Source organism: Halichoerus grypus, chromosome 10 (genome assembly GCF_964656455.1).
Source record: "Halichoerus grypus chromosome 10, mHalGry1.hap1.1, whole genome shotgun sequence".
Taxonomy (NCBI): domain Eukaryota; kingdom Metazoa; phylum Chordata; class Mammalia; order Carnivora; family Phocidae; genus Halichoerus; species Halichoerus grypus.
Genome location: NC_135721.1, coordinates 118,056,905 through 118,073,477, shown reverse-complemented (window position 1 = coordinate 118,073,477; position 16,573 = coordinate 118,056,905). Strand labels below are relative to the sequence as shown.

The 16,573-nt window shown below is 52.8% G+C and overlaps 1 protein-coding gene and 1 long non-coding RNA gene across 2 annotated transcripts in view; both read left to right on the top strand.

Annotated features, from left to right (window-relative positions):
• Nucleotides 1-9,286, top strand: part of LOC144379288 (uncharacterized) — a 1,054,371-nt gene extending 1,045,085 nt beyond the window's left edge. Inside the window, exon 3 of the long non-coding RNA XR_013442046.1 lies at nucleotides 9,262-9,286. This is a non-coding gene — a long non-coding RNA (uncharacterized LOC144379288). The remainder of the gene's footprint in view (nucleotides 1-9,261) is intronic.
• A 962-nt stretch (nucleotides 9,287-10,248) lies between these two features.
• TGM2 (transglutaminase 2) overlaps nucleotides 10,249-16,573 on the top strand; it is a 33,090-nt gene continuing 26,765 nt past the window's right edge. Inside the window, exons 1-2 of the mRNA XM_036101573.2 lie at nucleotides 10,249-10,369; nucleotides 13,430-13,609. Of these exons, the coding sequence (XP_035957466.2) occupies nucleotides 10,360-10,369; nucleotides 13,430-13,609 (190 nt within the window). The 5' untranslated portion in view covers nucleotides 10,249-10,359. The remainder of the gene's footprint in view (nucleotides 10,370-13,429; nucleotides 13,610-16,573) is intronic.

Sequence of the window (16,573 nt, the reverse complement as noted above, 5' to 3'; positions counted from 1 at the left end):
TAAAAAAACCTGTCTGCAGTCTCTAACTCTTTATGGGTTTCTAGACAATGTGAGCCCTCTCTGGGCCTCAGCATCCCCAGCTATAAAATTGCAAGGCTGACCCTGCTGGCTTCTGAGGGCATGACCTGTCTCTCCCCACAAGCCGTGATAACTCAGAAACCTCAGTGAAGCCACCAGCTCACTTAAGAGCTAGTTAGCTAATGAGGAAATTAGGACACAGAAAAGTTAAGAAATCTCTAAGATAACACAGCATCTAATGCGTTGGCCAAATCTTCACCCCGTCATTATTGAGTTTCCTCTGAGCTTACTACTCAGATGCAAAACCATGCCTAGATAACCACATCAGGGAAGGGCATCTCAGGCTCCCTGTGAACTTGGGAGGGAAGGTTAATGAAGGCTAACATCCTTCTGGCCTCTGCCTTTCAGGATACCCCAATGGATGGCCTATCTGAATGCCAGGAATGTGATTTTCCAGTGGCTTTCTTGGAGCTGCTGGTCTAGAAAGATACACTTTTCCCAGAGCTACTTATGGCAGCCGAGTGGGGGTGGGGAGCAGAGGTGCCCTTTGCATTCAGCTGGCAGAATGTGTCAAAACACAGGACCAAAACTGCAAGAAAGGCACAGATGGAATGCGAACCCACTCTGCAGACCCCAAGGCCCATCCTGGCTCCCAAAGTCCCACCCAGGACTGTAGGCAAAACCCTTGCTCTCTCTGACCCTCACCTTTCTCATCTGGAAATTGGGGGACAGAGCCATTCATCAGGCTGACAGAGAACCACCGGAGAGAATGACAACGTAGGGTCCTTGTGCAGCCAGCTGGGGCTGGAAGCCAACCAACAAAAGGCAATAACGTGCCTAACTCTCCTCCACGCAGAGCTGGCACAGCTGCACTTAATGACACCGGCATCCCCTTGCACATGCCCAAGGGGGCACATGGAATTGAGGTCCTCCAAGCCCTTGGGAATAATAGGAGTCATAAAATTAGGCAATATTTGTACAGCTTTTCCTGGGCCCCATGCTCTCCCAGGCACTGAGTCATTATTCCTGAGTCTGGGAGGTGGGTGCTCCCACTATGTCCATTTTTTGGGTGAGAAAAAAGGTGCAGAAATGGGAAGATCCCTGCATAAGCTCGTGCAGCTGGATGCTCGGCTCTGCCTCTGGCTCCCTGATAAGCCTGGATACTGCCCTGAGCACCCAGGGAGGGTGGTGGCCTGCGGTCAAGGTAGGTCCTGAGGCAGGATTTGTCCTGACCTGAGATGGGGCATCAATCACCTCCTTCTTCCCACTTCTCCATCTCCCAATAAGCCAACAGCCAACCGCCGCCAGGAAAGGACAGGGTTAATCTCATTTGAGCCTTCAAAAAAAAAAAAAAAAAAAAAAAAGACCCCAACCTGTCAGTTCTTGTTTAGAAACCTGAATATGCTGAAAATATTGACAAAGCAACGGGGCTGCATCCGTGAGAAGATTCTCTGCGAAAGGGGAGATGCTAATCCAATGTGACAGGGGTATTTTTATCTTAGGCCAGAAAAGCGGAGAGTGCAAATTGCTCCTCTGGGGGTCAGTCAGGCGGGTGCAGTTTCGGGAAGCCCTCTGTGGGGGCTGCCGTGGGGTGAGCGCTGGGTTTCCCTCCCCCACCAGCTCTATTTCCTTGGAATTGTTTATCAGAAGACCGGGGCTTGATGACTCGGCTCTTACAGTCACAGCGTGTTGGAAGCACAGACTCTAGGAGCATCGGGAATTCATTATTTGATCCAACCTTGTCATTTCTCAAGTGGGCAAACTGAGGCTGGAGGAAGAGAGTGAAGCCTTGATTCTATCAACTGTCAATTGGAGAACATTGGGTAGAACCTGCATGACGGAGCTGCTCCCCTCCTACCCCCGCGACTAGGGATTTAGAAAGGCAGCTGTGGCTCCCGTCATGACTCTGATTCGGATTCAAGTCCCTGCTGTGTGGTCCAGGGCCAGTTATTTAAGCTCGCTTAGCCTGTGTCCTCGGTAAAACGAGGACAATAACCCCTAAACCCCATAGCGTTGTGGGGAGAATTACACGAAGGAAATGGAGGTGCACCCATTCAGCTCTTTGGTTGCATGGACAAGCACAGACTCAGGGCAGCTTAACATCCAAAAACTCACTTGAAAAGACATGGGGAGGGCTCACCGCTATTTACCCAAAAGAAGAGTCAAAGTCCCAGGAGAGGATCTGATTGGCTGAGTTTGGGTCTCAGGCCCGCCCTTTATTCCAGTTGGGCAGGGCTACTGATTGACAGCCCACTAAGCCAATAGAAAAGGGCAGTTACCCAGAAGCAAACCAGTGGACAAACTGTACAGAAAGGGGTTCGTGAACTTGAAGAGACCTGTGTGTATTGGAGTTTATCGTTCTGGGCACTAAGTTCTGCCCTTTCAGGAATGAGGTCCAACTTCCCACCTCCGTGACATGGAGACATGGTGACTGCAGGCCCCCCTCGGATGGGAAGGTCTGGCTTCAGACTAACTGGATCACGCTGAGTGTTGCTTCAGCCCTCCAAGCATTCAGTTGGGACAGAGAGTCACTCAAGCGGCTCACCAAACAGGAGGGAGAAACAAGTGGTCAGTTCAGCCAAACAAGTGTTCGATTTAGTCAGACAAGCTCAGCCACTGCCCTAGAGGGTCATTTATTTTCACGAAAGAGTGTTTGATTCTTATTGACTGAACTGGGTGTGTCAGGCAGACACAGCCCATGACTCAGCCTAAGGGGGTAGGGGTGGGGCAGAGATGCTGGGGAATGCTGCAGAATCTGGTGCTTCATCCCCCAGGTTTCCAGCAGCCCCAGATAAGAGCTTTAGCAGGCACTCACCCCAAGGCTTAACTCCCCTTGCATGAAATCCTAGCAATATTGCTTATGAGTATGGACTTCCGAGCACCCATTCTGCCCCTCCCAAGCTGTGTGACTTTGGGCAAGTCCCTTCACCTCTCTGACCCTCTTTTCAACTAAGTAAAAGTTTTTCAAGCACTTTCTTGGAGTGTGTGCATGTGTGTGTTTGGGGGGACGGTGCTCCAGAAGCATTGTAAGACATACGTAGGGCTGTGGAATAAACTGAAAATCTATGTACAGTCCTCAAAATTCTGAATTTCATGTGGGAGTTTCCTCTCTCTTCGTATGCTGTGTTTGTGGGTTTGATTTTGTTATGTTTGTGCCAATATTGTCAAAGGTATTTTATGGGTTAGTTGCGGACTTTTTTTTTTTTTGGCACACTTATTTTCTCTTTTATCTCTGTCTATATTTTTTCTACCAACTGGCCAGAACTTCTTTGTTTTAGAGTAGTTCCATTTTTATAAAAGCTTGATTCTAAGTGTAAAATGGGTTATTCTTTTCTTCTGAAAAATCGGTCTTTAAGGACCTCAGCAATGCGTAAAAACATTTCCCCCACTTAACAATTTTCTCAACTTCCAAGGAATACTGAAACCCCTTTTAGTCACTGCTGCCCACCCTCCCATGCATGGCCCCCAAACACCTCCCACCACTGTCAGCAATTTGGAGGGGATTTTTTCAACACTTCTGTGGACTTACATTGACATACTTTACATATATTTCCTTATTTGTTCTCATAGAAAGTGAACAGTCTCACGTTATGTGGGGAAGTCATCCCCACATAATATCCTGCCATTTCCTTTCTTTGCTCAACATTACGACTTGGAGTTGGTTAACCATGGCTGTGTGCAGAGGACTACCTCCTCCTTTTTTCTGTTGCCATTCCCCCTTGCTGGGCATTTAGGTTGTGACCAATTTTTGCCATAACAAATAATACCGTAAATACCCTCCCTGTCCATTTCCCTTGGGCACACATATGCAAGTGTTTCTGTTAGGTTCTTGATTGGAGAATAGGGGTACTCTTTACCAAGGATTTCAAAGCTTTTTCTTGATGTTTTGTTTGTTTTTAAAGCAACCCCTATTTTTTTTTTTAAAGATTTTATTTATTTATTTGTCAGAGAGAGAGTTAGCACAAGCAAGGGGAGCAGCAGAGGGAGAAGCAGGCTCCCTGCTGAGGAAGGAACCTGATGTGGGACTCGATCCCAGGACCCCGGGATCATGACCTGAGCCGAAGGCAGACACTTAACCGACTGAGCCACCCAGGCGTCCCAAAGCAACCCCTATTTTTAAAAACCATGCTATTGAGATATAATTCATACCCAAGAAGAGTCATCCATTTCCGTATGCAGTTCAGTGGGTTTTGGTATATTCGCAGATTTGTACAACCATCACCAAATCTGATTTAAAAACAATTTCTTCACCCTTCCCCCAAAGAAACCCCAGACCCATTAGCAGTGACTCCTCGACTCCCTCTCCCTTCAGCTCCTGACAACCATGAGTCTACTGTCTGTGTCTATGAATTTGCCTCTTCTGGGCATGTCATGTATGTGTGGTCTCCTACGAAAAGAGATGTGTGGTCTCCTGTGACTGGTTTCTTTCCCCGAGTGTAATGGCTTTGAAATTCATCCATGTTGTAGCATGTGTCAGGACATCGGGCCTTTTTATCATCAAATAATCAACCCCACCCCCTTTTGACAGCTTATTCGCCACCAGGCATGTGGTGTTAATCCTCACAGAAAGCCCATGATGGGTCACTACTATGATTGTCCCTGTTTTACAGATGAGGAAGCCGGGGCTTGGAGACGTGCCGCGACTTACCCCCCATCACACGGGAAAGTAACCGGCAGAGCTGGAGAAGGCACCCAGGGATTTCCTTAGCTCCCAAGCCTGTGTCCTTGTAGCTGAACCACACTGCTACCATAAGAAGCAAGAAGGGAGTGGAAAGTGTCTTGTGGGCTCAAGGTGCAGCTCACGGGCTGCCCCTGGGTCACTGTCATGAGCGCTGACGAGTGCGCTGTGCGGCTGGACAGAGTGAGCTGGACTATTTACCCAAGGCCAAGGGCCCCCGGCATTGCCAAGGTCCAGGCTCCTCTGCAGCTGGCTGTTGGCGCAGGGTATCAGGTTCCTCCTTCTCTCTCTCTCTCTCTCTTTCCCTCTCTGTCTCAGCACCTCATCTAGTGGTTTTTCTCTCCAATCCTAATTTCTCAACTTCTAATCTTTGGGGGTGGTTTCATCAGGTCAGGATGTTACCTCTTTGTTAGGACCAAATGCCAAGTAAGTGATTAATGGGTTGTGAGTCCAGTCTGAAGTAGGTTTTCCCATGAGTAGAGCAAATCTTGCTGCCTGAAATGGTCAGGACTCCACTCTCCAAAGTCCTACAACTCTCCGCTCCCTGGGGTGTCTGGAGAGTTCACAACTGAAACCACTTAGTGGGGACAACAATAATAGAACCAACTTTCTTCTTGGGAAGGGCTTTCACTTCCTCTTCGGACCTCCTCCTCGTAGCCCAGTGGGCTGGAGGTTTGGAGTCTCTTTTCGTAGGAGACTAAGGCTTGAGGCCACACAGCAAGAAGGGTCTAGGCTTGGAGCCTGGGGCCGTGGGACCCGGGTCTGCCCCTGCCACACCAGCTCACCGCTGGTCCCATCCTGCATGCCTCATGTCCCAACCTGCTCCCTGGGACAATGCAGTACCCCATTGCAAGTTAAATAAAAGCAGCTTTCTACCTTTTCAAAATTAGGAACAGAGGTATGGGGCCAGAATTTACTTCTGTATAGCGTTTGGAGACCCCACTCCAACTCTTCTGTACCTTGCTGTGTGGCCTGGGAAAAGTTGTTGGCCCTCCCTGAGCTCAGCAAGGGGTCTTCCTACTCCTGGGATTGTAGGAGATGTAAGTTGGGCCCAAACATCTCATTTCTGAGGGACGCAACAAGAATGGAGAAAGGCCCCAGGGACACACCCTGGCTCCTGGTCCTGATATGGGCAACTGGCACCCTGAATCCTGCCAATCAAGGCTCTGGGGTTAGCCCGGGCTTGAACAAGTCTCTCCCCCCACCCCCAGAGGTCACTTACTCACTCAACAAACATTTAGTGAGCCGGTGGGTGGAGGGAGATGGATGCCCACACGTGGTCCTGCTTCACGGCAGGCGGTGACGGTGCCCTGTGTGTGAGGGGGAGGAAGTCCTGCTGTGGATGGGCTCCGGGAGGAGGTGGCCTTTGGGAAGGGCGCAGAGTCTGGGTGAAACTTCGAGAGGTAGAGAGGGGAGGAAATCCCAGGCAGAAGGTGCAGCTCGAGCAAAGGCCCAGAGGCAGATAACCTCGGGGGGTGTGTGCGGCCAGTGGTGGGCCAGGTGAGGCTGACGGTGCAGATGTGGACGATGCAATTGGAGGGTGAGTTGGGCCAGATCTGCAGGGCCTTGAATACCAGGCGAAGAGCTCGCCTTGGCCCTGAGGTATTTCGGCAGGGAGGGGCCCATGCAGACAGCTCCTCAGAAGGCTCCCTTTGGCCCCACAGCTCCACTCATCATCACGGCAGCCCCATGAGGTCTGGGATGTGATTCCTGCTTTCACAGAAACAGAAACCGAAGCCCCACCAAGGGGAACTAAAGTGCTCCCAGTCCCAGAGCTAAGGGGCGTTGTGAGGGCAGAGCTGCAGACAAGATGGCCGCATCAGTTTTTCCATCTGTAAAATGGACACATTGGGAGGGCCCTTCCCAATCAGGCACTCGGCTCTCTGCTCCCCACCCCTGGGCCACCCAGATCCTAGCCCCAGACGGGCCACCCGTTGAAAGGTCATGCCTGTGCCTTGACATTTTCCACAAGTCCCCTGTCCTAACACCCCTACCTCACCCATCCCACCTCAGGGGAGTCTGGCCCTGCCCTACCTGGGCTCCCTCATGCCAGACACTGCTCATCTGTCATTAGTCACCAGTTGGTAGAAAAATTGAGGCCTTCAAATGCCCTATCATGGTCCCACCCACTACTGCCCTGCCTTCCCCCGTCCTCCCAGCTCAGCCATCCAGGGCCATCTCTGGCCTGGGGGTCCCTTGTCCTTGGGGAATGGCAGAGCCCAGCCAGGGCCTGGGAGCCCAGCTGTGCTGTGTGACCTCGGGTGGTTTACCCAACCTCTCTGAACCTTATTCTTTTCTTCCTTTCCTTCCTTCTTTCCATTCTTCCTTCAGCTCTCTCTGACTCATCCCTCCCTCTCTCATGCCACAAATATTAATTGAACCTACACCAGACAGCATGGCTCAGGAGCACGGACCACTGCCCTCGGAGGCCTCACTTGCCAAGAGCTGTAGGACTGAACATGACCCAGGCCCCTGAGACCCCACCCCTGGGGGGCCGGCTGGGATAGGACTGCCCTCTGAACCATGGGAGAGCCAGCACAGGCTTTTGAATCAAGCCCGGGTTCCAAGCCCCCACTTCCTGACTGTGTCACCCTGGGCAAATCACTTCACTGCTCTGAGCCCCAGTTTCCTTATTTAACAAATGACAAGACCCATATTGTGAGATTTAAATGCCACATCTGGCTGGTAAGGAGTTATTCAAAAGTTCTAAAACTTCACCTTTGTCTCTACCTTGAGGCTTGGAGATCCTTATGGAGGCAAAGGACTGATCTCTCTAATGGTTTAGGCATTAGACCCTGGGTACAAGACTTATCTGGGATGTAGGGCGTTCTTCTGAGCATCTCTACCCTGAACATTCTACATTGTCTGCAACCTGCTTTACTTACACATAAAGACTGTCCCTTTTATGGGGGAGGGGAGTCCAGATTCTTGATGGCATCATCATTAAGAAGTTTTGGGTAACATTTATTGAGCACTTATTATTGTGCCGGGTACTGAACAGATATTATCTCTAATCCCCAGAGGTGGGGGTCCTTTTTATACCCATTTTGTAGAGGAGGAAACTGAGGCTCAGAGAAGTCTAGTAAATTGCCCAGAGTCACACAGCCAAGAGTGACCTCAGATGCTCCCCATCCCACCATTGCATGGCACTTCTCCTGCATAGGATGAGAAAGGCCCTGCCTACACTCTTTGAGGACCTTGAGCCTATTATCACCTTCTCTGGGTCTCTGTTTTTCCTTTAGTAAAATGGAGTTTTGAATCCTTACATGTCCCAGAGGGTTTCCCAGCCCCTCTGAACAGATAGGAAAACTGAAACCCAGAGTTGGGGGGCAAGGGCCCCCTGGTCACCAGGTGAAATCCACGTCTTTAGGCTTAGCCTGGCACTGGCCCCTGCCTGACATTTCCTGGAAGCCAGTCCTGACCCCGACTGGCCCTCGATTGCTCCAGTGACTGCATCACTCAGGTGACCATGGTTCTCTGGAAAGGGGAGAGGAAGGAAGCAGAGACAGCTGAGTTGGGGACAGGCCCGGGGCTCTGTGGTAAGCCCCATACTAGGAACAACCTGGTGGGTATTCTAATAAGACTCACATGGGTTCCTGTCCTCCAGGGAGTTCCCAGAAGTTACAAGGGAAATTAGTAGCAAGTAAAGAAGCACCTATCATTTCCAAATGGAAAAGAATGGACAAAAGCAAAATGCACCCTTTCAGTTGGGGCAGGGCCGACCCTTGTAGAAACGTACACCTTGCAGATCTCTTTTTGCACAGCCTGACTGTCCCCAGGCCTCCTGTTTCTCTTTGAGGTCCCTGTCCCTCAGGGCCAGGTTTTGGAACACTGGCATCTTTGTTCCAAAACTCAGGGACCCCGGTTATCAAGTGCTCATTACATACTAGGTGCTCAACCTCAGTCATTTTGGTAGAGTCTTACTCCAGGCCTGTAAGGGAAGAATTCTTGCCCCCATTTTGCAGAGGGAAAACTGAGGCCTGGAGAACCAAAATACCTGCCCGTGGCCACACAGCTAGTCAGCATCAGAGTGGCAACTCAAAACCGGGTTTCTTGGCTGATGTCCACTCACCCTGCTTCTTCTTCTGAGCTCTTGCTAGCTGCAGGAAACAGTTTTTATAACAACATCTGTAAAGTGGGGGGCAATTACAAGGTTCGCTCACAGGGTTATATTTTACAAGTCAGCATTGGGTTATGAGTTTTTTCACTAAGACCCCAGGCAGGGCCCATTGGCCCCAGGGACAAACACCCACGAAAGCAACATGGTTTATTCCTTGCACTGTGTTACACAGGAATGGGAATGAAGGCCAGTTTCGTAGCTCAGATCCATCAATAGATACAGAACTTGTTCCAGAAAAAAACTGGGGGAGGCCTACAGGCCCCAGTCTCTCCAGGGACCCTCTCTGCTCAGGCCTCATGGTGGGTAAGAAGCGTAGGAAGTTGGGGAAACAGAGAGACCAGGATGGGCACAGCCAGGGTGCTGGGTTCCGGGGCTCAGAGGATGAGTCCCTGGAAGTTCGGCTTTGGTCCTTTCTGGCACACAGCGGATCTGCAAGGAAGCTCAGTGGAGGGAGGGGGGAGAGAGGAGGGAGGGATGGGTGGGTGAGTGGATGGATGGATGGATGGATGATGAGGGGGACTGAGGGATGGGTGGGAGAGACAGATTATCAGAGCTGGGCTACAGGAAGAGATGGGGGTATATCTGTCTTTGTGGGCATGTCTGCGTGTCTGCACATGAGTCCGTGTCTGCGTGTGGGTCCCTCTCAGAGTATCTGCAGGTTCGTGCGTCCACGGGTGCCCCAATCTGCTTCTGTGTCCACACCTGATGATGGGTCCGTGTCTGTGCGGTCTGTCTGTGTGTCTTCGAGCTGGCTGCATCTGGACACCTGCTGATCCGCGAGTGGCTGTGGATGGGGACCCGTCTCTCTGTGTCGGGCTGTATCAATGTCCTGGCATATCTTTGTGATTTTAATCTGATTTTGCATCCATGTCACTGGGTCTCTGTGTCCAGGTTCATCTTCTATATCTGTTGGAGTGTGTGTGTGTCACTGAGTGTCCATGTCCCAATGTCTCTGATTGTGTGTCCGTGTCTGCTCCATCTGTATCCGTATTTGAGTGAGTGAGAGAGAGAGAGAGAGAGAGTGTGTGTGTGTGTGTGTGTGTGTGTTCTTGATCCGGGGTAGACCTGACTACGGATCCGTGTCTGTGGATCCAGGTAAGCTGTGTCCTGGCGCAGCTCTGTGTCTGTACCTGCCTGTGTCTATTTCCGCGCCTCGGTGTCTCTATTACCCGAGGTCTGATCATGTGTCCAGGTGTGTCTGTGGGTCCTGGTCTCCTTGTGTATCCCTGTCCGTTGCGGTCCCAGCCTTGATGTCTGTCCGCTCCTGCAGGGGGCGCCCTTGCGCAGCGGCTGCTCCCTCCCTCCCTCCCTCGGGCTTCTGGCCCTGGGGGCACCCTAACTAGCGGAGAGCAGACAGCGGGCCCAGCCTGGGCAAAGGTGGCCCCACCAGGTCCCCGCCTTCTGGCGCGGCCCCGCCCCCTGCCCGCCCAAAACTGCTATAAGTTCACGGCTCTCTCAGCTTCAGCAGTGCTTGCCTTCAGTGGTCGCACTTGGAGGGTCCAGCCACCCCAGTCAGAGGAGGAGCCACCGCCACCACCTGACCATGGCCGAGGGTGAGTATCAGGGGCAGCGTTGCCACCACGCAGCCGCCCTGCCCCTGGCCATCCCTCCTGGTCGCAGTGGTCCTGCCTGGGCCATGGGGGAGGGGAGGAAACACCTGGCCAGGGGCTCAGTCCCTAAGTCCCCCAGTTTGGGAGCAACAGGAAGGCTGGGCTGGGTGAGGAGTGCCTGGTTCCCAGTCCTGGCCCAGCTTGGGCCCTTACTTTTCCTATCCCCAGGGCATAACCATTAACCCCTGCCTCCCTGGATCAGATGAGGCAATGGAACGTGAAAATGTGTGGTAAACTGTAAAGTCCTGGACTAGTGGACCATTGTCACTGGTCCTCAGTCAGTTAGTGGGGCTGCGTCCCATGAAGCTGTGCAGAGGGGTCTGTCCCGCCTCCGAACACTTAGCTTTGGTTAGTCCCTGCCAGCTGGGAAAGGGTATGCACGTTCCCCTTAGTGGTACCCAGGAGACTGCTTGGCCCCGGGGCCAGAGAAGAGGTTCCAGCACCCTATGGGGACTGGGCTGAGAGCAGACGGGTTCTCTAAGGTCCCTCCAGCCCTCAGGTTCTGCAACTCTGGTCTTTGGCCTCTTGTGGATTCTCAGTTTCCCCTCCTGTAAAATGGACAGCATTGTGGCTCTTGGTACATCGGTGAGGGCCAAAAGGAGTAGAGAAGGGGTCTGATTAATTGCTTACCTGCTCCGCCCACTACACACACACACACACACATGCACACACACACACACACGCACACGCACACGGTGGCCGCCCTTCTGTCCCAGGGAAGGGATTTCTGCAATGGAGGATGTCAGTGCTCTAAGACCACTGCACCCTGTGTCCCGGCTAACTCTTGGGTCAAGTCCATTTGGAGATGGCCTCTGCACACTGTAGCCCCTGGAAGGAGGTGCGGGGAGAGGGAACGTGAAGAGGGAGGTGGGGCACGTGGAAAAGGGAAGAGAGGGATGAACCGTGGACCTGCCTGACTTGCTGTGCGACCTTGGGCCACCTTTGTCCCTATCTGGGATCTGGCTCCCCAACACATGGGATCGAAAACCGGCTCAGGGCTGGCTGTGATGGGTGACCTAGGTGGCCACTTGTCCCCAGTGCATTTTCCCATCCCTGTCCCCAAGAGAGGCTCCGTGGGGCTGGGGGACGCTGGAAGTGCCGGTTGTGATGAGCCACCCGCCTTATTACCACAGTGGCGACTTCCTACAGGGGTCCCACTGGCCTGGAAGACCTCGGCTCCTTTCTCAGTGCAGAAATCCTATGATCCTAGAACTCAGTGTTTCTGCGCCTTTGGAGCTGGGCATGATTTCTGGAAATCCTTCTTCAGACAATAACCCAAGAAAGCACCCCACCTGCCCCAGCCCAGGAAGTGACCATCTCTCTAGGGTCTCCCAGGCGGACCATGGGCGGGGCGGGGGGGTGGGTTGTCTCTTAACTGCTTAAGCTTTCTGGAATAGAAGTTTCCAAAAACAATGTTTCCTCACCCCAGCAGGCCAGCAGGAAGTTCTCCCTGGTGGTGTGGAGGTCTCCCCTGCTCCGAGTGCAGAGGGGGTCAGCTTCCTCAGGCTTCCTCCCACACTCAGAACACAGGGGTGGGAGGGAGGGGAAGGAAGGAGTGGGGAGATGGTGAACAAACCCTGAGCTGTGAGTGAGATGGTTTCCAGCGCAGGCTCCAGACTCCACAGCCCTGGATTCCAATCCCCACGCCGCCGCTTGCCGTGGGACCTGGGGCCACAGAATATCTCCCTCTGCACAGTCGAGGTGCTGATAGTACCCGTGTGGGTGGAGAGGCTGTGAGGTTTAAGTGGAGATGAGCCATGTCAGGGCCCTCCCTCAGCAGTCACTGGGCACTTTGGGATCTTCCACAGCAGAAGGCAGGGGACGTGGGTCGATGTCCCCGTGGAAGGATCCACTTGCTGGGTGACTTGGGCAAATCCCTGCCCCTGGCCTCAGCTGGACCACATACTCTCCAAGGACCCCGCAACGCGGAGAGTCTGCCTTGCCCACTCTCCCCATGCTACGGTCTTCCTAATCGTGACCTTGAGCTTGCCAAGATTTATGAGGTTTGTGCTTCCCTCAGACCTCCACCCACCCACCACCCCTGCCTCCGCCCTGGTCTTCAGCTGCGTCCGAAACTATAAATAGAGATTTCACATATCAGACTTCTGCCCTGGGCCAGTCCTTGGGGAAACGGTGCCCAACACCCTGTCCTAGTCCTCACATCAGTCTTTTGAGACTTCAGAGGAGGTCCAGAGAGGGAGAGAGACCTGCCCAGGGTCACACAGCAGCACAGCGGAACGAAAATGTAGGTCCAGAAGACTCCAAAGCCCCTGTCATTTTAAAAACATTTTTATTATGGCGAATACTGAACGTACATCAAAGTAGAGAGAAGTTTCGTTTTTTAAAAAATCAGGATCCAAATGGGCCGAAATGTCTCTTAAGTTTCTCTTAACCTATAGTTTCTCCCTTCAACGATTTTTTTTTCCTTCCAATTTATTTGTTAAGGAAAGTGGATCCTCTGCCTATTGTTTCCCAGAGTGTTTGTTTCTGTCTATTGCATCCTGGTTCTGTGTTGAACATGTTCCTCAGTCCTCCGTATTTCCTGTAAATCGAAAGTTGAAACTAAAAGGCAAAGTCCGTGTAAATAACCTACACCAAATACTGCTCCCCACCTTGTTTTTACCTAAAGAACCCTTTAATAAGGACAGAACAGCTCGTGTTGAAGGAAGCAGGTAATGTGCCAGGCACCGTGCTGAGCGGTTCACAACAGTGGGGACAGATGAGGAAAACGACACCCGGAAAGAGGACTTGCCTGAAGTCACACTGCTGGAAGGTGGCAGAGACCTCTCCCAACATGCCACAGTGGGCATGACCTCGTGACTGAGAGTTGGGGACATCTGGCCCAGCTAGCCCCAGGGTGGCAGGGCGGGGCAGGGGATTGGGAGGGGGTAGAGAGGGCTGGCTTCCGGATGACCCTGGGTGTCCCCACATCCAGGGAGCCCCGGGGTCACAGCTGGCTGAGGGAGGCCACCATGGCTCACACCCCTCCCACTGTCTCCGTAGATCTGGTTCTGAAGAAATGTGACCTGGAGCTGGAGGTCAACGGCCATGACCACCACACAGCTGACTTGTGCCGGGAGAGACTGGTGGTGAGGCGGGGCCAGCCCTTCCGGCTGACCCTGCACTTCGAGGGCCGAAGCTACGAGGCCAGCATGGACAGCCTCACCTTCAGTGCAGTGACCGGTGAGATCCTCCACCACCCCCGCACCCTGACCTGCTGTGTTCTGTGATTTCATAGCCCCCTGACAACGGGGCACGGGGCTGCAGGGAGTTCCTATTGGCCACTAGCTCCCTGTTACAGATGAGGTAACTGAGGCCCAGAGCGTGGAGGGATGATGCCCCAGGCCACCCAGCCTCGTAGACAAGTGGGCTGGATGCCTGAGTTCTGAAAACCTGTTGTCACCGAGGGGTGGGGCTCAGCTTCCTACCGCAAGGTCCATCAAGGTCCTGCCCACTCTTCCCCACAGCAGAACAGCTTTCAACTCTTATCAGCAGCTACTTCCCCAAATCTACATAACCCGATCAGGCCTCTGGGCTCAGGTCCATATCGGGTCTGGGTGGTGGAGAGAACCCAGCTGGCTCTGTCTCTCTGAGAGGGTAATTTTGTGTTCCCATAGTTCCTTCTCCAAGCCTCGGGAGGCTGCCTTAGGCTCGGGGGCTGACAGACAGACCTGGGTTCTGGTGCAGACTGAACTGCCTACCCGCTGTGTGACCTTGGACAAGTTGCTTAGCCTCTCTGAGCTCGCGTTTTATCCTGTGCGAAGCACTCGTGGTGGTGGGTTGTTAGGGCCGAAGGTTCGGACATGGGGGAGTGCCTTGTAGACGTTAGCCATGGTTCCTGCTCTTGTTCCAGGGGGGTCCAGCGATGGGTGAAAGGACATTGAGGCCCCAACCACCCCACCCCCAGATGCCCAGTGCCCAATCTTCTTGGCTTGCCATTCCTGGGAAAGGAGCCTTGAATGCCGAATCTCTGGATTTGCCCTCGGGTGGGAACCACTCCCTTGAGGTCTGCTAGGGGCCACCTGGCTGGGACTCTGCTAAAGGGTGAGAAAGGCCAGTTCTTTCTGAGACCTACAAGGTCAGAGAGAGCTGCCAACAGGCTGAGGCCCGTATTTACCTGGCAGCCCTTTGATAAGGCTTATCACTGTGCCTGCAGACTGGCCACGGATATCCACCCCCTTGCCTTTCCTCCTTCTCACTCCCCTTCTGGCAGGGATACACCCACTATCCAGGGTTGGCCCTCCTCACATGCAGCCAGCACCTTTAGGGCCTGTTTTAACTGACCCGAGGAGGCTTCAGGAGCTTCTGATCTTTCTAGCCTCAGTTTCCCTCTCTGTAAAGTGCAACGTTGTAGTTCTAACAGGATACCCTGGGAAGAGTCAGGCTTGTGATGATGAGAATCACAGCACCTACAGAGCACCTACTGTATGCATGCTCATCCTAAATCCTCCCGTCTTGGAAGCATAATGAGACCCCGTTTTACAGATGAAAATACTGAGGCTCAGAAAGGTCGAGTTACCTGCCCAGGTCACACAGTGAGTTAGGGACAAAGCAGGATTCAAACTCCATCCTCAGTGTTGAGGTGTTCCTTGCTGTGAGCTGACAGCAGACACATTGACCTATTTACCACAAGGGCCAGCCAGGCCTCGGTTTGTTCCTCTGTGAAATGGAATGGTAGAGCCGTTGCCAGAGAGGCTACCTGTGACTTCCACCTTCTTTCTCTTCTTTCTCAAGGCATCCCCTTTCTTCTCCTCCCTCCATCTAGGCAGCCTGGGGCTAGGTAATTAGGCCTTAAGTTCAGGGTTTGGGGGGGCAGCTGATCTTCCCACCCCAGCAACTAATCTCTGTTCTCCAGTTTGCAGCAACTTATCTCAAACCCTAGCCAATCTGCCCTGATCACCTCCAGAGCCCCGGCGGGCAGTCTGGGAAGGAACTCTATCTCTGGATGCACATAGCTTCCCTGTTTGAGTTACCAAGAACTCCGATGGACTGGGGAAGCCTGAGGGACAATACCAGGAAGCCAGGCCTTTCACCTCAAGGCCTGGCTTGGATTAGCACCCAGCCCTGGGCCTGGCCTGGCCACCCTGCTCTTGTGCCAGAACATTCTAGCATGTGATCAGCCTGTCCTACCTCTTTAGGGAAACTGAGGCGCAGAGAGGGGAGAGTGCCGGAGAAGGTCACTCAGTGAGCAGACTGTGGCCTGACCCTATAAATACCGAGACGCTGTGTATTTCGCCCAGGTGGTTGGAGACCTGACAGGCTCTGTTTTGGAGTACAGACCACAGTAGACAAATACCATTCTTACTATGGGAATAAAGCTCTGCTTCCCTCTAAGAGGGGGCCAGGGTTTGGAGGGTGAGTGGGGTGGGACTGAGGTCAGCCTGAAGTAGTGAAAAGAACTTTTATGAGGCTGATAGAGGGCTTTCCTCCAGAAGGTTCCCCTCATCCACTCCCCCTCCCCGCGCCCCCACCAACCATGGTCTAGGAGAGTCCCCAGGACTCCCGACTCTCCAGGTCACTTAGGCCCAGAGGGGTCCCTAAAGCATCTCTGGCCCCACAAAGAGTACCACGTGGAATGGCAGCCAGTGAATTTTCGGAGCCGGCCCACATGAGCAGTGGCTGGACCAAGGGGGACAGCCTGTCCCCATCCCCCCCAAGCCCAGGGCCTCTTGGAAGAAAGGTGTGTGTTTGTGTGTGCACAGCTGCCCCAGGGTGGAGAGAAAGGGAAATGTGTTTCCTGACCTGTCCTTGAGGGTGGTATGTCAATAATGACAGTAGCCGTGGGCCCTGGCCCGGGCTGTTACTATGGTGACCAAATCATTGATTGTCCAAACAGGGACATTTCTGAGAATGAAAGAGCACCATTAAGAATTACGCTGGGGCCACAGCTGTAAGCTGGGACTGTCCCAGGCAGACTGGGCCATATGGTCACCCTGACTTGGTCCCTTTCAGATTCAGTTTCCTTATCTGTAAAGTGATTCAGTTGAACGAGGCAATTTCTACATTTCACTCCAGTCCTCAAAATCTGTTGTTTGGCCTGAGGATTCTGACTGGTAATGGTCCCTTTTGGTGACATGGAGGAATGCTCACGTATCCTGCATAATTATTGTTCTAGTCACTGTTTGGAATGCTTTCTATGAAGTCTCT